This window comes from Podarcis cretensis (genome assembly GCF_951804945.1).
Source record: "Podarcis cretensis genome assembly, chromosome: 13".
In the NCBI taxonomy this organism is placed as follows: Eukaryota; Metazoa; Chordata; class Lepidosauria; order Squamata; family Lacertidae; genus Podarcis; species Podarcis cretensis.
Window position 1 is genome coordinate 19,882,185 of NC_137182.1, and position 25,397 is coordinate 19,907,581.

The 25,397-nt window shown below is 48.9% G+C and overlaps 1 protein-coding gene across 2 annotated transcripts; it reads left to right on the forward strand.

The window, feature by feature from the left end:
* The first annotated feature begins 224 nt into the window (after positions 1-224).
* On the forward strand, positions 225-24,652 carry SCAF1 (SR-related CTD associated factor 1). 2 transcript variants are annotated; one of them, XM_079949250.1, is made up of 11 exons: positions 225-395; positions 3,959-4,116; positions 8,816-8,882; positions 11,277-11,404; positions 12,906-13,024; positions 13,768-13,880; positions 14,684-17,908; positions 19,474-19,556; positions 21,395-21,679; positions 23,647-23,775; positions 23,885-24,652. In XM_079949250.1, exons 2-11 carry the CDS (start codon positions 3,979-3,981, stop codon positions 24,059-24,061), a joined length of 4,464 nt encoding a protein of 1,487 aa, XP_079805376.1. In that variant the 5' UTR covers positions 225-395; positions 3,959-3,978; the 3' UTR covers positions 24,062-24,652. The 2 variants fall into 2 exon arrangements, with proteins under 2 accessions (XP_079805376.1, XP_079805377.1); XM_079949251.1 differs by lacking the exon at positions 225-395 and adding an exon at positions 450-472.
* The last annotated feature ends 745 nt before the right edge of the window (positions 24,653-25,397 follow it).

Sequence of the window (25,397 nt, forward strand, 5' to 3'; positions counted from 1 at the left end):
CGCTCCATGCAAGGCCTCGTCAGCGGAGCGGCTCGCAAACTACATCCCCCATCACGCCCTGCGCGCTCCCTACCCACCCCGCCCCTTTTCCCCGTGCCGCCTCGAGGCATTCTGGTCGTTGGAGTCCTGGGCTCCTCCGCGTTCTACGAGGGGCTCTCCGGGAGCGGACTTCATCTCCCAGAATGCCACGGGGGCCGCCCTCTCTCGGAGGCCCCGCCCTCCCCGCCGCGGAGCCGAGCGGAGTAAAATGGCTGCCGCAGAGGCCGGGCCCGGACAGTGTCGGCGGCGGCGGCGGCGGCAGCAGCGGCGGCCGCGCCTCCTCCTCTTCCTCCGCCTCCTCCTCCTCTTGTGTTGAAGTGGGCGGGCGGAAAGGCCTAGCTTCCCGGTGGAGCTGGGTAATTATGGCAATGGCTCGGGAGGGGCTGCCGGCCAAAGGGTCTTTCGCGGGGCTGGTGTGCGAGCGCGCGTGTATGTATGTGTGCAAAAAAAAAAAAGTGTGTTTGTATACATATATTTATTTATTTTATTTGCGCCGGGAGTCTGTTTGTGTGCGGGGGGGGGGGCGAAAATTAAGTGTACGCAATGCAGGGGCGAGGGCTTAAAAAAATTATACAGTAATAATAATAATAATAATAATAATAATAATAATGGGGGTGTTCGGTTGTTTTAAAGTAGCGGTGACGGGCGGAGAAGGCCTCGGAGCGCGCCCGTTAAGGACGTGATGTGGGGCCGTGGGATCCGGGGGGCGGCGGGTTGGTCGGGGGCTGGGCTGGGCTGGGGTGGGTTCATTTTGGCTTGGAGGCCATTCCCGTAAGCCCTAAAGGAGGGGCAGCTGTCGTGGGGGGGGGCGGCCCCGAGAACCGTGCCTTGTCTTGTTTTGGTATTAAAACAGTATTTGTGAGGGGGGGTATTGTGAGGAGATCTGTGGGGAAGCGATGCTTGTGGGGCGGCATCCATCCTGCGCCCACTTAACCTGAGGAGAAGCGCTGCTGGGGTCAGTGGGGCTTGGCGCTCTCCCCCCCCCATACCCACTATACAGGCAGCGGATAGGGCTTTGTTTGCACCCCCTGGGAAAGGGGGAAGAGGGCATTCAAGGGGGTGTGCGTCTGCTTCTGGGGCTGTACATGGAGGGAAACGGTGGGGCAGAGGGGTTTGAAGATGGGTGGGGGGGTTGTTTTAGTATGGCTTAGAGACGGATGGGGGTTCATTTGGGGTTGTTGGTGGCAGTCAAGGTCCTTTCTTGTGTCACTTGGGTAAGGAGGAGCTGATTTGACCCTGGGAAAGGGAACTGGATAGCATCAGTTAGACTAAATAGAATTTATCTCGTCATTCCGGGACAAAATGTTTGGACACCTGACATAGCGTTGTCTACTCTTGAGAGAGTCTCTCGAATCGCAGGCAGGGATTTTTTTTCTCTCATTGTCCGTTACTTTTGGACTGGAGTTGCCAAGGACTGAAGCCTAGGACCTTTTGCACGGAAAACATAGCCTCTTTATCCCTGAGCTGCAGCAGTTGATGGTCAGGTAAATTCTATAATGGGAGTTGTGGACCTGAGATGCGGCTATGGTTAAGGGTGTTTTTTGTGGCTGAAGATGGCACAGAAGGCTCGTGGGTTGCCCCAAATGTGGTGTCATCAATGGGCTGTGGGATCTTGGTTGGTAAGCTGATGGAACGGCATGTCCAGGGTGAAATGACAGGAGAATTGTGAGGTTCCAAATGAAAAAATAAGAGAATGGGAAGGTTTTTCAGTGCCATGTGGTGAGAAGGTGGGTGGCAGAGGATTGATGGAAGGTTTTTAAGGAAATGTTGGATAAGCAACTTAATAGCAATTTTTAGACGTAGAATGTCTGAAGCAGAGGATTGGGCAGATGATCTGAAAGGTTGCTTCTAACTCTCTATGCTTAAAACTTTACCTGTCTTTTGGGTCTGTTAGTATTTAGAATCTAGCACAAAATTGTGCAATTTAACCGAATAATTGTTTAGGTAAATAGGGGATTGAGGATTAACAGGTCTTTTTAAGTCTCATTTATCCATACCTACTTAAGACTAGAAAATACAGTTGTACATACCTTCACACACGCCACATATCTAGGATTTGCAGATCTCCCAAAGAAACCAACATTCTACTAGTTCCGAACCTGGATCCTGGTCATTCTACCAAAGTTTCTATGTCTTGGGACAGCCTCAACATCTGATGCTGTTCAAGTTCATTCTTATTAGAAAGGAAATTAGAAAGGAAATTATTTAAGACTAGGAATGGTGGGGAAGGCACTAGTGTTCTGAGCTGAGAAGATAAGATAAGGATCAGGGTTTATAAAACTTAGAGAGTCAGCTCTTGTGAAAGAATGGTGCAGCAGAGAAGAATTATTTATGTGTGGGTGGGTAGTCTGTGATGATTAGAAAGGGGGGGAATTTACTGGGTGAAAGTCAGACTCAGGGATGGGAAACATGTGGCCTTTCAGATATTGGTGAACTACAGCTCCCATCATCCTTGACCTCTCGCCATGCTGGTTGGGCCTGCGTGAGTTGGAGTCCATCAATAACTGGACGGCCACCCCATTCTTGGTGTAGGTGGAAAGGAACTTGGAATACTGGGCTCCTAACGGGCTACACGTATAATGACAACTTTATTTTAAAATAAGCAAATGCTTAAATGTATTGAACTATAAATCAGCTAATCAGTGGGGTTCTAGCACATTATCATTGTCGATCTTAAGGACACTGCAATCACTGTATTCGCTTCTCCCACTATCTTCACTTAAGAGCACACTGCTCCACACAAACAAAAGTAATTTTAGATATGCCCGCATACACTCTTCTTTTAGTATTATGTTTATTACCTATTTGGTTCACAAAACAGGGTATGAAACCGAGCTGTTTTCTTGGTGTTGAAGCTGGCTCAGAAAATAACCTGGAACATTTCCCTTCTCAAAGGGAGTGCTGGCAGGAGACTGTGATCTGGCTGTGCAGTAGGAAGCATTTCCTCTTGCTGAGCCTGACTTAGGCGCTGTCTTACTGATTTAAATATGCAAACCTCAGGTGAGGCAAATGGCTTATATGCTGCCATGGCGTTTTAGCTACTTCCGTTGGGCAACAATTAGTAAAGCATAACTGGAACACTGAAATACCGTATTTTTCGCCCTATAGGACGCACCTTTTCCCTCTCGCTCTCCAGGCTTCAGGAGAGCCCTGCCACCAGCCCCACAAGCTCGGGAGACAGCGGGGAGGTGGAACACCGCCATGCTGCTGTCTCCCGACTTGGTTAGAAGGCTGGCGGGCGGGGGGGGGGGGAGAAGCCTGCTCTTCCCCATCGCCAGCCCTGCAAACTCGGGGGACAGCGGGGAGGCGCAGCGCGCCATCCCGATGTCTCCCGACGTGGTTTGGAGGCTGGCGGAGGGCTTCCCCCTCCCCCAGCCCCGCAAGCTCCCAGAGCGTTGCCAAAGCTGCACGCAGCTTCGGCATGGCTCTGGGTCGCGTTCTGGGGGCTGGGGTCGGGGGAAGCTCGGGCTGGGGTGGGGAATAATTTTTTTCCCCTTTATTCCCCCCTCCCCCAAATCTAGGTGCGTCCTATAGGGCGAAAAATACGGTAGTTTTTACGGAAAGCCAGTTGCTACCTGCTCAATCCCAGCCCCTCTTCCCTTTGTTGCTTAGCTGAATTATGGACAGTGGAGACCTAGATCCTGTGTTGCAGCAGTGGGAGCAGGCAGAGAAAGAAGCAGGGCTCTGGCGGATCAAAACATGGGCTGGGAGTCTTGCAAATCCTGAATTCTCTTGGAGGAGCATGAGGTATTGAGAGGGTGGGATGGGGACTTGTTGTGGACTGGGTGTCCGGATTTCAGAGTTCTATGCAAAGGGACTGTATTTCCTCTAGTCTAGTTGAACAGGCTGTATCTGAAGAGGATAGGTAGGTCAGAAACTGGATTGTCAGTCGCTAATGTCTCACTCCGTCAATATCTAGGATTTGCAGCTCCTGCAGACATGGAAGAGGAGGAGAATCGACGCCCCCCAGTAAGGGAGGATCCTGCACGAGGTGGCGAGAAGCCAGCCAGTGAACCTTCTCTCGATGCAGATTGGGACCAATCGGGTGCCCTCTGTGCTGGCCAAGCTATCATTCTGGTAATGACTGCTCAGTTTCTCAAGGGGTTGTGGGCTGGAGTGATGGGCATAGGCATTGCTTAATATTTATATTTCGAATGAGTAGTTCTTGCTGGGAAGCCTGTGGTTCCTTGAGGTTGAGCACAAATAATAGGTCCATTTTGAGCCATTAGTGGTGGTTTTGCTCAGAGGATTAATTTGTATTTCCGCATTGTGCTGCTTTGTAGATACAGACGAGTTTACGAAAGCAGGACAGTTAAGTTAAAGTATGCAAAGTAACCAGTTGGGTATTTGGAGATGCTCTCCCCTGCTTCTTTCTTACAAAAGTTAGTCCACTGTATTTTCCAGTTCAACCCCTTTATGGGCATGTAGCAAGTACTGAAATGATGTATTGATTAAAGATGTACATGGCACGTTACTGAAATACACCAAGAAGGGGTTGTGGCAATCTGGAAGAGGTCACACAGTTGGCATCGGACTGAGTGGCTTCCTGCCATTGGATCAGGAATGGGCAGTGAGAAGGACCCCAGCTCCCATCAGCCCTAGCCAGTATGGCCAGTGGTCAAGCATGATGGGAATTGTAGTCCCAACAGTGTATGTAGGGCCCTCCCCTATTCTACACAGTCAACTACAGCCACAGGACTCTGAAAATGAAGTTCAGAGAATGTGGGACTAACATCCTCCTAAAAAGCAAGAGCTCTCACTCAACCTGTTCACACACTTTTTTTTGATAGCTGCCAAACAGCCATTTGTTAAAGATACTGGACAAATAGCAAGGCTGGAGATCTTGAATGATGTGGTTTTATTCTGAAAACAAGTTTAATGGACATTGTGAATGGGGTCACTGCAGATAAATGAGAATCATTATCATGCAGAAGCATAATTCATATCGTTACCCCCCCTTCCTCTACCGTTTTCAATGTGCTGTATAGGAGTCCCGTCCCCAAATTTTTATGACCACAACGTATCTCAGCACAAAATAGTTTCCATGTGAAATAAGTCTGCTGGGCAATAGTAAAGAGAGAGTGGATACTGAAAAACGAGGCAGCCTCACAATGAGAAGGTTCACCCTCCACAGAGAAAGCAGTCTGTTAAGTTGACTCTTGCTTTCAGAATATGAAAAGAGTTTCATAGATCTACTTGCATGTTTTTGGATACATTGCTAGACTTGCTTAGGTTTTTAACATGAAAATAAAACTTTTCGTTTACTTTTGTGTCAATTACTAAACATGAAAATTAATATGGGCTGAGATCCAAAAGGACCGTGCACACACTTGCGTTTTTGGGAGACTTCCTCTCCCATTGCAGCCTCCTGTGTAACCCAAACACCAAATTCCAAAGGGTTGTCATACAATTGCCCGATTCAAATGTAATGATAAACAGTGGTATATAGTTAATGTTTATGGGTTTATGCTTTTTCTGCTACGCCTCTCTTCACTGGTGCAAAGGAGGAAATTGGAAGCTTATGTGTTCGATTGCGGTTAGCCACAGTTCAGGATTGTGTCGAGTGTTAGGATAAGTTTAAATGTGGCTAGTTAAAGCAAGGTAGCTTCATAAGCTATGAAGCTGGCTTATTTCAACAGATCATAGTTAATACTAACCCCCGTTTAGTGTCATGTCCAAACCCTAAACTGGGCTTATTTGCCATTGAAAGCAGTTCAGTTTCCTCCTGGTGTTGTGTGTAGAGTGTGTGTAGAGTGCGATTTGAAGCTTATTGCAGCTCATTCCTGCCATGATAAAACCATGGTTTACTGTGGTATCCACACTAAGCTAATACAGGCAGAGATCATTTTGCATGGGGGTTCTGTATAAGCCCACTCTGCCCCGTTCTCCCCTCTTCTGGTTCCAAAAAGACCTGCATGTCAGGACAATTGAACACGCCTAAAATGGTCACTGCCTGTATACGTATTTCTATCCATATGTGAAGTGTTTTTCTGGTTGCACATGGCTTTTTTGTATGTGTGTCATTGCTTCCTCCCTAACAGTATCGATCATTAGGCTTTCCTTGCAGAAATATGTTTAGGCTGCTATGTTGTTGTTTTTTTTAAGTACACATCACTGCCATGTAGAATTTACTTGAAGTAAATATTTTTTCTTTCATTCCGTCCTACATTTGACTTCAGAAACCATAATTTCTTCGTTTTCTTTTCCACCTCTCCCTCACTTGCGCATCGTTGTTCTTTTAACTTCTCTCTTCGTGCTTGCCAATTGTTCTGTGGAACTGTTTGTTTAGTTCTGCCAGCTGGTGTGGCGTTCCAGAAAGAAAGAAAAATCTGTAGAGGAGCATTTTAAAAAAAAGGCCTTGCAGATAAGGATACAGAGATTGTAAAACTTGCCAGCCCACACATGTGGCTTCTTGCTTAACCAGCTTTCAGCAAAACAGTCTGCTTAGTCTTAGAGTTTGAAAAATAACGGTTCAGAAAACAACTGTTTTGGGTTTGGAGGGTAGAAGGAGTTGAAAAATAGAGAAATACTGGATATATTTCCCCATTGATGTAATAAGCAGCTCTTGCCAAAAATGAATAATTTTTTTTTTTGCCCAGACATTATATGTGCAACCCAATATTGTATATGATTGAAAGGAAGTCTGAACCATTTTCATTGGTGCTTACCCCAGGAAAGTGTGTATAGCAGGGCATTTATATATTATTTTAGTGTCCAAATGGAAACTTGGGCAAAGCTCTTGGATGTGTGACATTCACAAAGTAGTATGACCTTTTTAATGAAATTAAATAGTACCAGTAGAACACAGCAGTATATCACACACTAATTCTTAGGTTCTTCACAAGCAGTAGTATTTCTGGAAAACATCTGAACAAAATCTTTCAATATGTAGTGTGATACCTCAATATTTTCTTCTTCGTAAGAATTCTGCTGCGGTTAATCCCCCCCCCCCGGGGGTCTCACTTTTCTCAGAACAGAAGTTAGTAGAAAAAGAGATTCATTTAAAGCATTAGGGCTCTACATACAAAATGTAGTAGACTATTAATATTTACATTAGTATTAGGGTAATAATATCAAATTTATAAAATAATGTGTGGGTTAGGGTATTTTTCATATATATCCATATAATGCTCTCCCTCCCCCCCCCCTTTACACAATTTTGTGGCTTTTATTTTTTTAATCACTTAAATGCTTTATAGCTGAAAATTCTTCGATAAAATATCACTTTTTAAAAAAGCATCAGGGCTTCACTTTTTGGAAGACTTGCTTGCAGACATGTTTAAGTTCATGTAGTTAGATTTTTATCCTCTGTGCACTTACTTGGAAATAAGCCTCATCTTGAAACTTGGTGAGATTTCCTCTTTTATCAGCCACCCATTGTGCATTTAATACGCTTAATTGATAATTCTAAAAGAAACGTCCTAGGGACAGGGAATTCTGGAACCAACATGCATTCAGGAAGCATCTTTTGAAGCCTTTCCTCCTAAGAGATAAAGAGCAAACATTAAAAGATGCTTGGCCTTGGGGCATGCAGAAGAATGTAGCTGGAAGGGAAAAAACAGCCTACAGCTGCAAACTTGCACAACTAATTAAGCCGAGACCCTGATCTTGGATCATTGGATAGGCACAAGATAAATGAGGCAGGTGACCGTGACAACCAAGCAGAAGGCTTCGGGTTCAAACTTCAAGGTATTGGCTCAGTCTTGGGTGCTGAAAGCACATCTGAGTGCAGAGAAGACCACATGCAATGGATTTTGGTTAATTTTTAAAAGTCCTAGCTACAAAGGAGAAGTTCTGGATCAACGCTGGCTTCTTAGGGGTGGTTTCTACTTGCCCCACATTTGTGGCAATTTGCAGGTCTGGATTTAATAAAAATCATCTATCTCCGTCAGGTTCAATTTTTGGGTTAGGTTTTTATTATATTATAATGTATATAAAACAGAGAACAGGGATAACTATGGGCAAAAATTAAAAGACAAAAAACAAAATTATAGAATAGGCACTTGAAAGTCCAAGTGAAGACAATCAATGTTATCAGATCATCACGTATAATTCCAGATTTGCCAGGCTTGTGACCTGTTGTCTTGAAAATGGTGGTTTCATTGTATATGTCATAAAGAAATGTCAAATCGTATAAAAACCGAATGTTGTAGTCCTTGTCAAAATCTACAGCTATGTGTAGTTTTCTCTATTATAGCTATATTCGAGAGCTAGTGATACCAAGCATCCAGTGTAATTCCATTGAATTGCAGTTACTATTCTTACTGCCAAGATCATATATATAAATCATTTTTAAACAATATATTTACATTAGTGTCATCAAAAATACTCAGTAACATTAATTCTGGACAACGAAAGATTTATTTTTGACAACCTGCACTGTTTCTAGCGAATCATTCTTTTTTAATGATGAGCCATTCATCACTCAATGTGTATATTTAACAACATCCTTAATGTGAGCTTTATGTCCAGTATTGCAGTTTAATAGCTTGCTTGTTATCATTTTTCTGACGTTTCTTAAAGTGGCGCTTAGGCTGGAAACAAGATCTCCAAAGTTCTTGGGCAGTTTTTGTTTTATTTTGCAAGATTCTCATGTATAAGATTTCTGTCTTGGTTTCATGTCAGCCTTTGAGTCTTGCCCCATTGATTGTCCCTGTGCAAACCCATCCAATGACCGCCATGAAAGCTAGCCGGTCACATTCAGTTGGGCTTCTGGCAGTTGCAGTACTGGATGTTTCTCAGCAAGAGCTAAGGTGTTTTTTTTTTGTCCTTGCAGAAAGCTTTGCAGCAAGCTGTGGGCAGCGGCCTGCCAGGTGAACTGCAGGATCCAGCCAGTGAGAAAGGTAACTCAAAATCAAGAGGCAAACCAAGGAGCAAAGGGACCAATAAGTTCGTCGGGTGGATTAGTTGCACTTTCAGCAATAGGCGCCTCTGCTGTGAACATCACAATTCAACATGAACATAGCAAATCTCAGACCAGGCTTGAGGGATGTGAGCTTTTTGTGGGGAGGAGCGGTGGAGAACGAGAACTTGCCTTTTACCAAGTTGCATCAGTTGCCCATTTAGTTCAGTGTTGTCTGCTCTGATTGGTAGAGTTTCAGACAAGGGTCCCTCCCAGCCCTACCTGGAGACGCCAGGGATTGAACCCAGGGACTTCCAGCATCCAACAGGTGTATTCTTCCACTGAGCTAGTCACATTCTCCTTAAGTTAAAGCCACATGCTTCTTTTATTTACTAAAAAAAATTAAAATGTCTATCCACAAGGTGCCTGATGTTCACCAATAAAAAACCTGAACTAAATTATAGGTGCTTAATGCGCCTAATAATAATAGTAATAACAATATATTATTTTTACTCCACCCATCTGGCTGGGTTTTCCCAGCCATTCTGGGCAGCTCCCAACAGAATATTAAAAACACGATCAAACATTAAAAACTTCCCTAAACAGGGCTGCCTTCAGATATCTTCTAAAAGGCAGATCATTGTTTATTTCCTTGACATCTGGTGGGAGAGCGTTCCACAGGGAGGGAGCCACAGCTGAGAAGGCCCTCTGCCTGCTTCCCTGTAACCTCACTTCCTGCAATGAGGGAACTGCCAGAAGGCCCTCAGCGCTAGACCTCAATGTCTTGGCTGAACAATTGGGGTAGAGACGCTCCTTCAGGTATACAGGACCGAGGCCATTTGGGGCTTTAAAGGTCAGCACCAACACTTTGAATTGTGCTTGGAAACATACTGGGAGCCAATGTAGGTCTTTCAGGACCGGTGTGGTCTCGGTGGCTGCTCCCGGTCACCAGTCTAGCTGCCGCATTCTGGTTATTTTCATGTGCCTAGTTTTCCAGGGCAACGCAAATATTCAGAATTGCTTCTCAGTGCCTGCAATGACTTCAAGGCCAGGGAGCATTGAGCTTTCCAATAATACCAGCATCTTTCCCTTCAAGAGGCACAAACTGGCAAGAGATCTAGAATATATAAACATACATACATCTATGTCTGTATTTCTTAATTAAAGCTGGTGTCTGCAGGGTTTAAAAGAGCACAACTGTTATCCACAGCTAGTCGAGAGGAGGTGGGCCCTGAAGGGGGAGGCTCATCATGCAGATGATCCCTGGTTCAGTCCCCGGATTCTTCAGGTAGAAACACTGCCAGTTAAAAGACATTACTGAGCTAGATGGGCCAATGGTTTGACTGTCAGAGCAGTGATGGCCAAACTTGGCCCTCCAGCTGTTTTGGGACTACAACTCCCATCATCCCTAGCTAACAGGACCAGTCATCAGGGATGATGGGAATTGTAGTCCCAAAACAGCTGGAGGGCCAAGTTTGGCCATCACTGGTCTAGAGGAAGTTTCATGTGATCTTAGTAATCCTTGTTAATGCTTTTCACTAAATGCTCAAAGTCCTCCTCATACCAACCGTTACTGATTTATCTCAGGCTACCCAGCAAGTTCTAGGGACGCGGGTGGCGCTGTGGGTTAAACCACAGAGCCCAGGACTTGCCAATCAGAAGGTTGGCGGTTCAAAACCCTGCGATGGGGGGAGCTCCCGTTTCTCTGTCCCTGCTCCTGCCAACCTAGCAGTTCGAAAGCATGTTAAAGTGCAAGTAGATAAATAGGTACCACTTTGGCGGGAAGGTAAACGGCGTTTCCGTGTGCTGCTCTGGTTCGCCAGAAGCGCCTTAGTCATGCTGGCCACATGACCCGGAAGCTGTATGCTGGCTCCCTCGGCCAATAAAGCGAGATGAGCACTGCAACCCCAGAGTCGGTCACGACTAGACCTAATGGTCAGGGGTCCCTTTACCTTTACTTTACCCAGCAAGTTCATGACCGAGCTAAGATCTAAGGATTCCCAGGGCATGACTCTTTAGTACTGAGGTAGAAGTTTGATTGTGGCCTACAGGTGAGCCACTATCCCATTTCTGGTGGATCTCGTGGACGGGATCTTGATTTGATCTAGCAAGGCGTTTCATGTGCTCATAAGCAAAGAGTGCACCCTCTAAGATTTGTGGTCGTTCACTGTTTGTGATAAGCAGTCCTAGGGTATGGACTCTTTTTTAAATGAGAATTTGCAAAGCAAATGAAAGAAAGAAGTCATCCAGTCTTTGGGCTGTGTAATGGCAAGAGTTCAGCTACCTGTATAGTTCATGTGCAGGTGCTTTTTAGAGCAGTATATCCCTGCAAAGCAGGCATGTCATACCTTTCTAGTGGGTTCCTTCTTGCTCTCATTGCCTCTCTTTTTTTCAGATGCTGAATGCAAGCACACAAGCCGGAGGAAATGGTGCAAGAGCTCCAGATCCGAAGGACTCGGAGGTACCTGGCTGGGAACTGGGGACCCTGCACTGGCCTGCGATAGGAATGCCACAATGGGTGAGGTATGTTGGCAGTTTCATACTGTAAACACTGCATCCCTATTATAATGTGTTAACACTGGAAAGTTTGCATGTTCCGTTGCAGATCTGTGCAAGGGCCAAACAGTGTGACTGCTGGAGATTCCTAATGCACAGGGGTCAACTACACATGGGTTTGGTCTTACAGGGCAAATAAATTCTGGTGAATGGGGTGCTCACCCCCTTTCTTCAGTGATGGGGCCTGCTGAGGGCCTGAAGGGCCTCACCCTTGCCTCTTTCCGCCTGGCTTTGGGCAGGGCCTGACAGGCTCTTAAGGACTGCTGCTGCTTAGCACTGAGGGCTCCTTTGTAAAATTGTTTTTAATTTTTATCTGTGCTGTTTTAAATGAGACCATCTTGGCTGTGAGCCCTGGATGACCTGCACCCTGACTTACTGGCCCGTTCCCATGTGGCCTGGGAGACTGGAGTGCTGACTGACTCCAGCTACAAAAGCTCAGGCTGTTGAACAGACTCTTGGACTGGAGTATTGTTTACGGGGGTTGAGAGAGCTGATGCTGTTATGGATATTGTTGTATCTTTAGTTTTAGATCTTACAATTTATCTGGAAATTGTTTCCATTAGGTTGTGTACTTTTTGATGTGTTTTATTTATGTTTTCTGTTATGTTTGTAATTATGTAAATCTTGTCATGTTGTAAGCCACCTTGAGCATAGTTTTAATTGTGGAAAGGCGGCATAAAAATACTATAAAACGATGATGATGATGATGATTGTTCATCTGTGAACAGTTGTGGGTTTTCTGTTGTGAATGTGGGCCTGTCATGGTGTTGTGCTTCCTTCTTTCCCCAGCATTCTTTAGAGGAGGAATTTAAGGTCTTGGCCCGTGTGTTGATGCCAGCTTCTGGTTACCTTCTGGCCTCTTATTATTATCATCATCATCCAAGAATACAAAAAAAACCCTAAAAAATACAAAATTCTGTTAAAAAGAGAAAACATTACAAAGTGAAAATATGATTTGACTACAAAGTATAGTTGTTAAACTCAGTACATTTTGAGTTCATAGAATTGTATAGAGTTGGAAGGGACCCTGGGGGTCATCTAGTCCAGCCCTCTGCAATGCAGGAATATGGCAGATCTCCCATACAGGGATCAAACCTGCAACCTTGGCATTACCAGCCCCATGTTCTGTTACAATTGTTACATTTGGTAAATCGGTATTTTCTCTGGAGATAAGACACACATGATTCCTGTTAATTTACTCTTTATCATATAATTCATACCATTCAAAAGGACATAAAATATGTGAATGATAAGTAACATTATTCATTTTCAAAGTAGACCCATTAGGTCAGTGAAATTAAACAACTTGCATCCACTGTTTTTCTAACAATACAAGTCTGCTCTGAAAATGACTTTGTTGGCTATCACCCCATGACAATTACCAGCATTGCCTAATTCTTCCTTAGCATATATAACCGGAGGGCCCCAATTATTCAGCACTTGTTTATTTTCCTATTCCTTCCTCCAGGTCCTTGAGGCTCCTTCTTCTGGTGTGGTGCCTGACTTGGCTGGAGTCTGTGACTACCTGGAGTGGACTTACCATTTGCCGCAGGGAGTAGAGAGCTCCGTAGGAACTCAGGCAGTTTAGTAAGTGGGACTCCTATAGGGCAACTATCTCCATCTCAAGGGAAGGCAAGTACCCATTCTTGTGGCTGCAGTCTAGAGCTTCACAGTAAAAGCTCTGAAATTCTACCATTCAGTAGAAGTTCTGTAAAACATCGGAGCTGCACAGCTGGCAGGATAACGGTAATAACGAGGCTTTTAGAAACATAAGCCTGTTGGCAAATTAAATTCAGAAGTGCGTCAAGCAGTAAAATGCACGTATCAAAGTATCCTTTTTAGGAACTTGGGAATTAAATCTGAGTGCAGTTGCAGATGGAGGGGAGATTGCAGAAGCCAAATGGCTTTGTAGCAGAAAAGGGGCTCTCATGAGCTACTGCCCTGGCAAATAGAATAGTATTGACTACTACTTCTATGCAGTCCCCTGTGGAAAGAGAGCTCAACTAAGGGGGAGAAGCTGCTGGATCATGACCCAGGTCCCCTCAAGGATTTAGACACTGCCAAGCAGAGCTTAGGGATCACACTGGACCAGAGGGAACGAGACAAATTTCTAAGGTACGTGGGACAGAAATGCCTTGAATTATGTCTGCAAGTCAGTGGAGTTTAGTGCAGACCACAATAATACTTCCCTTATTTCTAATCAGTGTCCAATATCTAGGGGGCAACAGGTTGGGAAAAGGCTGGCTTAGAATGCCGTGCTGGAAATTGGGATCTCTGGGTCGCCGGTGCGAGATCCGCTTCCTAATTCTGTTTTTTGCCTCTTTCGACAGCGGGGATGAAGATATGGAAGAAGTGGAGGTGGTGGCTGAGGTGCGGCTGGGGGATGTGGGTGCCTTGTCTGGCATCTTGAGAAGAAATCTGTCTTGGAGGATGCAGAAGTCTGGTGGGTGTCTGCACATTTGCGAGAAAAAATGAGACAGATGAGGAAAGGGATGCAGGCGTGACTCTCTAGGATGGAAACTACATTATATGGTAAACCATAGAGAGGGGGTCAGGCAGGATGTATTAGCAAGATCCAGGGTGGCGGTGCCATTCAGCAAGTTCCGTGTCTTGCACATCCAGAGCCTGCCATCTTATACATAGCAGGGGGAAATGAATGGGCTGCCGTACTTGGTGGTAGGGTAGTAAAACGGTTTCCTTTCAGTGTTGGGTCTCTTCCCCCAGCCCATTCATAATTGCGTATGTGCTGATAGAAGATCTTCTATTTCAAGTGCTCCAACCCAGTTTCTCTTAGGCCCAGGACCCACAAAGATACTCATATTTCAGGGGACCCCCACTCCTGCTGCTCAATCCTGCCCCAATATGACCTGCTGGCAGTCCCCTGCAATGGCACCTCTCCCTTTCTGCTGACCTTGGACCTTGAGCCCAGATATGGTGAGGATAAATCCTGCAGTTGGTGGAAACGCAGGTCTCTGTAGCTTGAGATTTGGACTGAGACTCTGAAGTTGCTGGCTACAGCTTTAGGCAGCTCCAGGGCTGGATGCCTGTACTGGCTAATGGAGTACTGTATGCTATCTCAGCCTTACACCCATATCAATAGCAGCAGAATTGGAAATATCGGAACCCTGACTCCTGTGAAGCACCAGTTGTGGAATGTGATACGGGGCCTTTATGTATTTTTAAAAAATTCCCATCTTCTTCCAATTTGGATGCATGCCTAACCATTTCCGTTTTTGCTCCCTGCAGCCTGCCTTGGATTATCTGCACCTTGCTGGAGAGGAAGTAACTCATGTCCCCTTGGGCACCGTTCCCTTTCAGAGCAGCCTTATCCTCTGGACTCACACAGAACTCTGCCTGTAATGGACCTGGCTCCTTGGACTTCTCTTTTAGCCAGGAGCCAAGTTTCGCAGTCCCCTAAAGCAGACAGGACTTCTCCTTCACCTTGCTTGGGCATGACTCTGGGTACTGGCATGGGGGTATCCAGCGGGGGGCAGCAGCGCCCGCAGAGCGCCGCCAGCCGGGAATCTGAATCCCAGCAGCGTTCCCAGCCACCTCCTGCCAACTCCTTGGACAAGGCCGATTCCAGCACCTCTTCTTCATCATCCTGCTCTTCGTCGTCATCCTCAATCTCCTGCCACCAGGGCCTGCCGGGCGAAGGTGGCGGCGACTCTTCAAACCCCTGCCCCCCAATGCGCTCCCCAGACTTAGATATTTATGATCCCTTCCACCCGACCGATGAGGATAACCTCAATGGTGATTTTGCCTTTGGCGACTCTCCCCACAAAGAGGCAGAGGGTGGGCGGCATGACCAGAAGTACGACCCCTTTGACCCCACGGGCTCTAACCCCAGTTCCTCCATCAGCACCCCTTCGCACGAGGAGGATGACGAAGATGAGGACGATGATGAAGACGACAACGACCAACACCCTCCGGACATGTCCCACAGCATCAGTCGCATCTCAGAAACATTGGCTGGGATCTACGACGAAAACAGCCTGAGCCAAGATTTCCCCAGCTCAGACAAAGGGCAGGAAGATTCTGAGCCAGAGGTGGAAGCCGGCAGGGATTACGAAACGGAGGCAGCCTGCTCTGCTGAGCTTCCCGAGGGCAAAGAGCCCCCTGGCGCCGATTCCACTCTGCCTGAGGAACTTCCATCAGAGCAGGCGGAAGCTAAAGCTCCTGAGCCACGCCGCCGGGTCTTTGTGGTAGACTTGGCCCCCAAAGGACGCTTGGATGCTGAAACCAAGCCGCAGCTGGAAGGGAAAGTGTCCCTGGAGGTGGTGACTGTTGGAAACGCCAAGCTGAGGAGTGGCGAGAAGACATCCAAAGGAGGCGGGCATCATCGGGCCGGGCGCCGGTCATCCATGGAGTGGGACGGGAGTGGTGGCGGCGACTCGGAAATTGAGGAAGGCGAGATTGTCCAGCCAGAGGATGAGCGCTATAGCCCCATTCGACTTTTCCGGAGCAGGTGCCGGCCTGCTGAACAGCGCACCCTGCGGGTGGTCGAAGGAGACGACTTCCTGTCGCTGCACGCCGACTCGGATGACGAGGGAACCCTACAGATCGACTTCAGCGAGAGCCAGCCTGACCCCCGTTGGAAGGGCGTGGACTTGAGGAGAAAGATTCTGACCCAGCGACGAGAGCGCTATCATCGGGCCCCCTCGCCCCTGCCTCCACCACCGCCGCCTCCGCCAGCCCCCAAGCGCCCTGCCTCCAAGTCTCACTCCGGATCGAGCTCCGGCTCCTGCAAGAAATCGAAAAGGGAGCACAAAAGGTCTCGCGAGCGCAAGGCCTCGAAAACCAAGGAGGCCTACGTCTCCCCATGGAACCCCAAGAAGAAATCCAAATCACGCTCGAAATCCAAGGAGCGCCGGCATTCACACCACAGGGCTTCACGGTCCCGCTCACATCACCGAGCCTCCCGGTCCTGGTCGCCATCGATCAGCACCAGCTTGTCTGCGGTTGGCTCCTCCCATACCTCCGCCGAGCGGCGCAAGAGCAGGAGATCAAAGTCGAAGGAGAAGCGCCGCGGCCGGCGCTCTCGGTCGCGCAGCAGCAGCCGTGCCCATCGCAGCAGGCACAAAGAGAAACATCGGGGGGATGGCGGCAGGAAGAAGAAGAAACGCTCCCGGTCTCACTCGCGAGAGAAGCACCCTTCCCATCGGTTGTCCAAGGACAAGGAACGGGAGGTGCACCTGCAAGAGGAGCCCAAGTCTGAGAAGGTCCTGATGGAACGCCGTAGAGATGCACGGACTGTGGTGCCCCCATCGATCCAGGACCTCAACGACAACGACCTCTTCACCATCAAGAGGACCATCACAGTCAACCAGCAGGAGAAAATGGAAGGGCTCTTGGAGACGCCAGAGAGAGCTAAGCGGGAAGTCCTTTACGATTCCGAAGGGCTAAGCTTCGATGCTTGCTTCTCGGATCGCGAGCCCGCGGAGGAATCCAAATCGGGCGGGGGACGGCTAGCGTCCAAGGAGGACGTGGTCCCGTCCCGCAAGGACAAGCGGCCGGAGGAGGACATCAAGCAGAAGGTTCCTAAGGAGAAAGAGCGCAAGAGGGCCTACTTGGAGGAGCGCCCTGGTGCCCGCGATAAGTACAAAAAAAAGTTGAAGGAGGGACCGCCCTGTTCCGAACAGCAGGAGTTGCCCAAAGTGGAGAAAAAGGCCCGGCCGGATCGGGACAAGACTGGGAAAAAGATCAAAGCTGGAAGCCACAAGGAAAGTGGCAAGTTGGGCTCAGGCCGGAAGGTGAAGCTCCAGTCCAAGGTGGCTGTTTTGATCCGTGAAGGGGTCAGCAGCACCACGTCGGTCAAGGAGGTGGGTTCCATCGGTGTGAAGTTCAGCCGCGACAAGGAGAGCCGCTCGCCTTTCCTCAAGTCGGAGGAGAAGGTGCTGATGGTTGGGGCCTCGGCAGCCGGTCAAGGAGAGATGGCCGACATCAAGGAGCCAGGCTTCAAACCCAAGAAAGTCAAAGGGCTGAAGGCCAAGATGGGCGTGAAGAAGCTGAAGGGTGTCAAGCCCAAGGGTACCTCCGAGCCCAAGAAGAAGAAGAAGCTCAAGGTGAAGACTGGGCTGAAGAAATCCAAAGCTGACAGCTGCAGTCAAGGCGCGAGCAGCCCCTTGAGGGTCAAGGAGGAGCCCTCGTGGTCTGGTTCGGAGAAATCGGAGGTCACCGCCAAACCACCCAGCCCGCAGCCCTTGGCTCCAGGCCAGGAGCTCACGCCCGACTCCCAGACAGTGGACAGCAGCTGCAAGACGCCCGATGTCTCCTTCCTTCCTGAAGAGCCCCCCGTCGAGCCCCCCAGGGTGCCAGCAGACGAGCCGGAAGCCGACAGCTTGTCCGAGACCAAAGAGGAACAGCCGCTGCAGCCACCCCCTCACCCACCTCGCAGCTTGCCCCAGCCACCGGCCCCCATGTCATGGAACCTGCAGGGTGGGGTAGACTGCACCAGTGGCGTGTTGGCATGTAGGTATTGGGATGGGGCCAGGGAAGGGGGGAGGGAGTGCTTTTGTGGAGCCCTGCTCATTGGTCTTTTTTAACATATTGCTACATTGCTTAATACCAAAACAGCTTCCAAGCAAGTTACAAAAATAACTTGCGTTTGTGTATGTGTGTGTGTACACACACACACACACACACACACACACACAGTGAAACTGAAAAACTAAAGCAAAGCTAAAACACAACACAATGCAAAACAACAAAATCCTAATGAAGCAGAAACATATCAACACATTTTGAAAATGTCTCGAGGGCCAGGTATCCCTTCCCTCTTCTCCCTTTTACCAAAGCACTTCCGTTGGTGGTTCTAGTATGAATCTGAAATACGGCTCTGCAGACCCCTGTATTGCTTGCATGCCATAATGGCATTGATTTTTTTCCTTGATGGATCTTTGCATTATGGAAGCTGTTCCCGTCCTTGCCTAGAAGGTAGAGCCTCCTTTGTGTCCCCATACAATTGGAAGAGATGTCAGAGTTCACCTCTTCCGCCACTCTGCTCAGCGCACGATGCAAGTGCAGCATCCCTGGCAGGTGCCCACCAAGAGCTGCTTAAATGCCTCCACCAAAGGACGGTTTGCCGCCTCCCAAGGCAGCCTTTTCCCATTTTGGACCACTATCAGCAGAACGTCCAGCTGATAGCTGCTTCCCTCCCAATTCTCACCTGTTGGTTCTGATCCTCTGGAGCGACCAAGGGCCTAAGTCTGCTCTGTTTACTGCATGACAGACCTCCAGATATTCAAAGACTGCTGCGTCTTGAAGGATTACACCAGTGTTAAGTCCAGGTCACCACAAAACTTCACTGTCCACGCACAAAATATTGAATGCAGCCACAGTCTTCACAACCTTTTTGTTATGTTTCTTGGGGCTGTCGATAAAAGTCTGAAATTCTGCACTGCTCATCCAGTGAAGGGTAAAAATTCAGAGGACTGGGGCAGTGGTATGAAGTGTTTCTCTTCAGCCATAACTTGTGCGACCAAAAGTTCCCAAGTCATTAAAAACCTGAACCTTACCAGCATGAGAAATCACATAAGGAAAGTACATGCCTCTGAGTGTATGTCATTTTGCCCTAAAGGCACCTGGAACTTGTGTTCCTTGGAGCAGAACCTTCCCAGCTCTGCTAACAGTTGGAGCCAAGGAGCACAGCCCTGCTTTCATTTTTCAGTGCACCTGTGTTTTTAAACTCTGCAGAGCAGTGTTAAAGCCTTAACTATAGGTGTTGTAGGAGATCCACATATTTTAAAGAGCACCTAGGGGTGGGGTTGAATTTGGGCAGTGATAGGATGTTTAACCCCATCTCAGTTACAAGTTTATTTCTCCCCCCACCCCGGTGCTGTTTTTCCATGCTGAGTGGGCAGAGAGAATGGAATTATAGAGCAGACCACCCCCCTCTTTGATAAGGGAAAACCCAGGACTTGAGCGCCTGTATATCGGGTGAGGAACCTCTTAATTGTCCGCCTGCACTCCCTTCTCCACCCCCACCCCATGCCCGTTTGGCAAACCGTTTCTGAGCCTCTTGTTTCTTAACCTAGTGACTGCCCTGCTTTTCAAGATGGAAGAGGCCAACCTTGCAAGCAGGGCAAAAGCCCAGGAGCTTATTCAAGCAACCAATCAGGTACGGAGCAGGTTTGAAACGGTTAAAACAGCTGTTGCAATTCATTTTCATTGTGTAGATAACGGAGATTGATCTACCCAAAAATCACAGGGTGTTGGCACTCGGGTTACAGCCACAAGTAGCATTTTCAGTACAAAAACCTCAAATTCAGCCAAGAGATCTGGCTGCGGCAACTGTTATTTCTGGGAATGCGTGTGAAACTCCTTTCTAGCCATAATGTGGGAGGGGAGGGCAGGAGGTGGAAGGTTGTGGGGCTGACTTGATAACACAAACGGGACGAAGTGCAAACCTCTTGGAGGGCAAGACAAAGATGACCATTGCGTACTTAAGGGTTGTGTCAAAGGCCAGAGCACTGTGTATTCTCGCGAAAGCAAGGTGTGCTGTCTAGCACAGAAGCTGGCACTTGTGAGAGTTGCAGCTCTTCCTTTTAAAAATAGAATTATTATTATTATTAGATTCCTGGTTCTCATAGTAGCAGGGACAAGCTTAGATGTATATGGGTGTTTTCTGGTAAAGGACTTGCATACAGTGAGGGCTTTATCTTCCCCAGCGCGAAGAGATGGGGGCTTCATCTCTCCCAGGACAACAACTGGTTCTGCATCTCCCAAGCTGGCTGCCATGTCCTTCCTGGCCTCCCTCTGCCCCTCTACTCTTTGATAGACTAGTTCCTAAATTTAATGCGAACCTGCTTTTTAAAAAAGCAACAAAAAAAGCATGGTATATGCAAAATGAGATGATGTGAACATATCACCCATTTGAATAAACAAGCATTACTCAACAGAGACTCTAGCCCTGTAACCACTTACCTGGAAACAAACCCCAGCAAGCAAAGTTGGGTTTGCTTTCAGAATACACTCGGGCGATTGTGTTGTAAATTCTGTCCAATCTCAGAATGTGTTGTTTGGGGTCCCCCCCCCCCACCCAGCATCAGTGACAACTAGATCTTCCTCTCATAATCACGTGGTGTTTCAAAGCTGTACAGCTGTTACACCACATTCAGCAGCCAGTTTCTCTTCCTCCAAATCAAGTCTGGTCATTTTCTGTTTTTCTTGAATTGAAAGCCATCCAAAGACACTGAGGAAGTCGTATTGCTTTGAAAGTTCTGCTTGAGTGGTGATGCCGGTGTTTAGCTGTCATTGTAGGACCAATTGAACGCGTCTCCAATGCCCAGTTTGGGCTGAGAGGACAAATCAGCTTTGGGGAGGTTGTGTTTGTGGCTGTAGCAGGGGCAAGGCTAGTGGAGGGAATCTGGCAATGCAGATTCCCTGTGTAAAGGGTGTTGGGTTTATTTCACTAAGAGTGAGGCACACATGGTCCTAGGCCCAATTTCATGAGGTTGGGGGGAGCCTCAAGGGGAAAGAAAGAAGGCAATAGAGGAAAATGGTGGTAGGAGGAGCCAAAATGAATAGGAGGAGAAGGGAACGCCCTCTGCAACCAACACATTCAGACCTCTGGCAAGTGTGAGCTGGCCCCACACACTTTGGCTTGGGGGCCTGACACATTGCCCCCAAAGAAATGCAGCCCTTAGCAAAAGAGTGGTTCCTCAGGCCTTGTGTAACTATTCCCTCAACTGCCACCGGTAGGTGTAGCTTCCTCTAAGCTCTTACAGAGAGCATCAGCCCTGCTTACTGATGTTGCAGTGTGCAGTTGCACCCAATTGGGGTATCTTTTAGGGAAGGGTGATTGACAGATCGCCCTGTCCCATCCACAGCCAGGTATACCCATCTAGTTACCTGATTGCTTCTGGGTGGCATCCCAACATCTAGCTCTTGAGTTTGGAGAAATGGAAGGCCAATGGCATGCTGTCTTAACCATCTTCTCCTCCCTTCCCCTGCCAGATCCTGACCCACACCAAGCCCGCTGCCTCCTTGGGCCCCCCTCAGCCTCCAGCACCACCGGCCCACCCGCCTGCCTCGCACTTGGCTGTACCGCCCGTCTCCTACCTGCTCCAGAGCTCCCTGCCTCTTGGAGGCTGTGGCTCCACCCCCACCACTCCCACTGGAGTCTTGCCCGGGACGTTGAGCCAGGCTTCGTCAGGCCCTCCCTCGGCGGCCATATTTGCCTCTTCCTCTGGCACCGATCTGGGGAGCACCAGCTCTGAAGGGCGCGGAGACAGCGACAAGGTAAGAGCTGGGGTTGTTTTTGGAACGAAGCAGCTGGTGCTTTAAGGCAAGCCTTCCCCAACGTAGTGCCCTCCAGAAGCTGCTGGGCTCCAGCTCCCATCAGCCCTAACTACCATTGTCCATGCCAGCTGGGTTTGTGTCATGGACTGGCTGGACACAGAAGAAGGATGGGATGTACCAGCTGGGGAAACCCCCAAAGGAAGAAGGCTCAGAGCCCAGGGAGTGGTGGTGCCACGCCAATGAGCAGCCAGAGGGAGAAGACTGGGAAGAGGAGGGTTCAAAAGCTGAAGGGGTAACGGTTTAGTGAGCAGGGAGAGTCTGTGACAGAAAGAAGTCCAGAAACAGAGGCAGAAACAGGAGAGGAGGGAGGGCAGAGATTAGTCAGACTGGTGAAGAAGCCAGGGTGTCTCCCTCTCCTGCTTTGACAAGCTCCCCAGCCCCTGGTCTCCCAGGAGAGGCAGAAAGCGGGAGGAGCAAAGGCAGGCGCATTGGTGTAGTCTCAGATTGGGAAGGACCTTGGAGAGGAGGCGACAGGCAGCTGTGGGGAAGGTGCAGGTTTCTTCAGTCTCCAAAACTGCCTCCTGGGGTAAGCCCTACCAGAGATGAGTTGCTGTGCTAATTAGGCCCGATACTCCTGTGCAGCTCCTGTTTTGCTAAAAGTTAACTCTGAGTGATTTCTTGCTGGCCAACTTATTTACAGAATGTCGGAAGTTTGAGAGTCCTGAAACATCAGGAGGGCCACAGGCTCCTCGCTTCTGCGCCAAGCAGCACAGATTGAGGCCAGTTGCCCAGCACTAAAATCAACAGGCACGCTGGTGGCACTGTGGGTTAAGCCACAGAGCCTAGGACTTGCCAATCAGAAGATTGGTGGTTCGAATCCTCGTGCCGGGGTGAGCTCCCGTTGCTCGGTCCCTGCTCCTGCCAACCTAGCAGTTCGAAAGCACCTCAAAGTGCTCCGGTGGGAAGGTAAACGGCGTTTCCGTGCGCTGCTCTGGTTCGCCAAAAGCAGCTTAGTCATGCTGGCCACATGACCTGGAAGCTGTACGCCGGCTCCCTCGGCCAATAAAGCGAGATGAGCGCCACAACCCCAGAGTCGGCCATGACTGGACCTAATGGTCAGGGGTCCCTTTACCTAGCATCACCAGGGATGTGAGAATCTGCCTTAGGCCAAGTCAGACTATTGGCTCATCTTGTTCAGGATTGGCAGCAGAGATCTCTCCCAGCCTTACCTGGAGGTGACAGGGGTTGAACCCCGGGACCTTCTGCATGCATTGAAAGCAGATGCTGCACCACTGAGCTAAAGCCCTCTCCTAGATATTCAGCAGTGGACCATGGTCCATAATCCTGGTACTGGGACAGGTGCTTTAAACCATCTATGGAGGGGGTCAAACAGTTTCCTGGGGGAAGAGAAAGAATGTTCTTACAGAGGTATCTATTTTGGCTAATGAACCGTTGCTTGCAAGCAACAGAGGAGCAGGGCTTGATCAGCCCACTCTCACACCTATGCCATGCCATCGACATACCTTAAAGATAAAGGGACCCCTGACCATTAGGTCCAGTCGTGGCCGACTCTGGGGTTGCAGCGCTCATCTCACTTTATTGGCCAAGGGAGCTGGCGTACAGCTTCCGGGTCATGTGGCCAGCATGACTAAACCGCTTCTGGCGAACCAGAGCAGAGCACGGAAACGGCGTATACCTTCCCGCTGGAGCGGGACCTATTTATCTACTTGCACTTTGACGTGCTTTCAAACTGCTAGGTTGGCAGGAGCAAGGACCAAGCAACGGGAGCTCACCCCATCGCGGGGATTCGAACTGCCGACCTTCTGATCGGCAAGCCCTAGGCTCTGGTTTAACCCACAGCGCCACCCGCGTCCCACTCAACATACCTTAGAACTAGCTTTACTTCACCTTGCGCCCCGCCCCCCCCCCCCCGGCTTCAGCTGACTCCTGCCTCTGCTCCACTGCAGTACCTGAAAAAGCTCCACACACAGGAACGGGCAGTGGAGGAAGTGAAGCTGGCCATCAAGCCCTATTACCAGAAGAAGGAGATCACCAAGGAAGAATACAAGGACATCCTGCGTAAAGCCGTCCACAAGGTGAAAGAGGCTCCTGGGGTCACGCGGGAGACTTGGATGTGGGGAGGCCCACGGTGAGAGGGGGAAAGGGATTGACTCTTTGTTTTGTCCTCCTCCAATTTTCCTCTAGATTTGCCACAGCAAGAGCGGCGAAATCAACCCTGTCAAAGTGAACAACCTAGTGAAGGCGTACGTCCAGCGATACAAGTACTTTCGAAAACACGGGCGCAAGATGGATGAGGAGCCAGGCCCCCCCAAGGAGATAGCGGGGCTGGACAAGTCTGGCTTGCCCATGCCCCCGCTCTGATTTCCCCCCCTCTTGACCACCAGGGGGGGGGAATCAAAAAGAATGGCCCTTCTTTATGCAAATAGGCTTGGCTGGGCCCCCCCTCCCCCAGCCCCCTTTCCTGTGTGTGGGGCGTGTGGAAGGGAGGGGTTGGGGCGACCCGCTTTGTTTGGGGAGGGGTGGCATTTGGAGAGTGCGGTTCTTCTGCATCTGCTACCTGCCCCTCAACACTCAACAGTTTTAGCCACAAAGCGACTTGTGTTTTACCCTGTAAATACAGATGAGAGGATGGGAAACTAATTTTTAGTTTCATCACTCTCCAGACCCCACCACCCCCATGATAAAATGGGTGGATGTTATTCCCCCCACCCCACCCACCTTAGTTTTTACTCATTTAGCATGTTTTTAATTTGACGGTTTTATTCTCGCCCTCCCTCCCTCCCGTCAGGAGTCATGAAAGAGCAGTACTGTGGCCGGCCTGTAGATGGCAGCTTCCTGCCACACTGGGCGGGTAGCACATCCCTCATCTTCCCCCCAGTTGTAAGTTCGTCTGCCATACTCTTCCCCACCCCCACCCCTTTCTCTTCATAAAACTGCATTTAGCCATCTAAACCGAGCTCTGTCTCTGTGGTCCTTTAGTGAGGGGTGTGTGCGTCTCTGTAGTTTTTTTTTTGGGGGGGTGCACTCCCCCAGAACACAGATGGATCACATTTGTTGCTACAACTACCTTGTGGAAGAACTGCTTTGGTTTTTTTATTCTTTAAAGGGTGCTTGAGGCATCGGGCAAAGTCTTGCTTTACAGATGGCAACCCTCTCCCTGCCCTATTCTGAGGGGCAACTGCATCTCTGCACCCCTATATAAGCAGTCACGTTAGATGAGGTCTAGCAGTCTGGATCAGCTCTTCAGCCTTTTCTTCTTCTTCTGGAGTTCCCATTTTCTGAATTCTTCCTCCAGGGCCGAATGTTGATTCTTTGGGCTTCATCCCTATCTCACAACTACCCATGAAATCAATATGACACATCACCTAGGGCTGGGGCGATGCCAGCTTTTCAACATTGTGATGCAACGCCAGCCAAACATCTTTATACAGTGATACACCGCAGTGTTGCAAAGCGGAGGAAGGAAGGAACGAGCTGTATTGGCCATATCCCTGCGGTGAAACTGCTGCCTCTCCTGCTGAGGGAGCTGAGGCAGCTTCACCCCAGCGCCTTGTGGGGCTGCGGCCGTCGCAGCTTATTCTTCCGCATGGCGGAGGAGCTCAGGAATGGCAGAGGTTTCACCTGCGATATACTGCTGGGTGAAAGCACCGTCGCGGTCTGGCCCTGGGCAATGTATCAATGCATCACCCAGGCCTAG

Excerpts from the sequence above, each read along its gene's own strand:
- SCAF1 (XM_079949250.1), top strand. The coding sequence starts at position 3,979 with ATGGAAGAGGAGGAGAATCGACGCCCCCCAGTAAGGGAGGATCCTGCA. Across the intron at positions 8,883-11,276 it reads GGATCCAGCCAGTGAGAAAG|ATGCTGAATGCAAGCACACA; the intron begins GTAACTCAAAAT and ends TCTTTTTTTCAG. Across the intron at positions 11,405-12,905 it reads GGAATGCCACAATGGGTGAG|GTCCTTGAGGCTCCTTCTTC; the intron begins GTATGTTGGCAG and ends TCCTTCCTCCAG.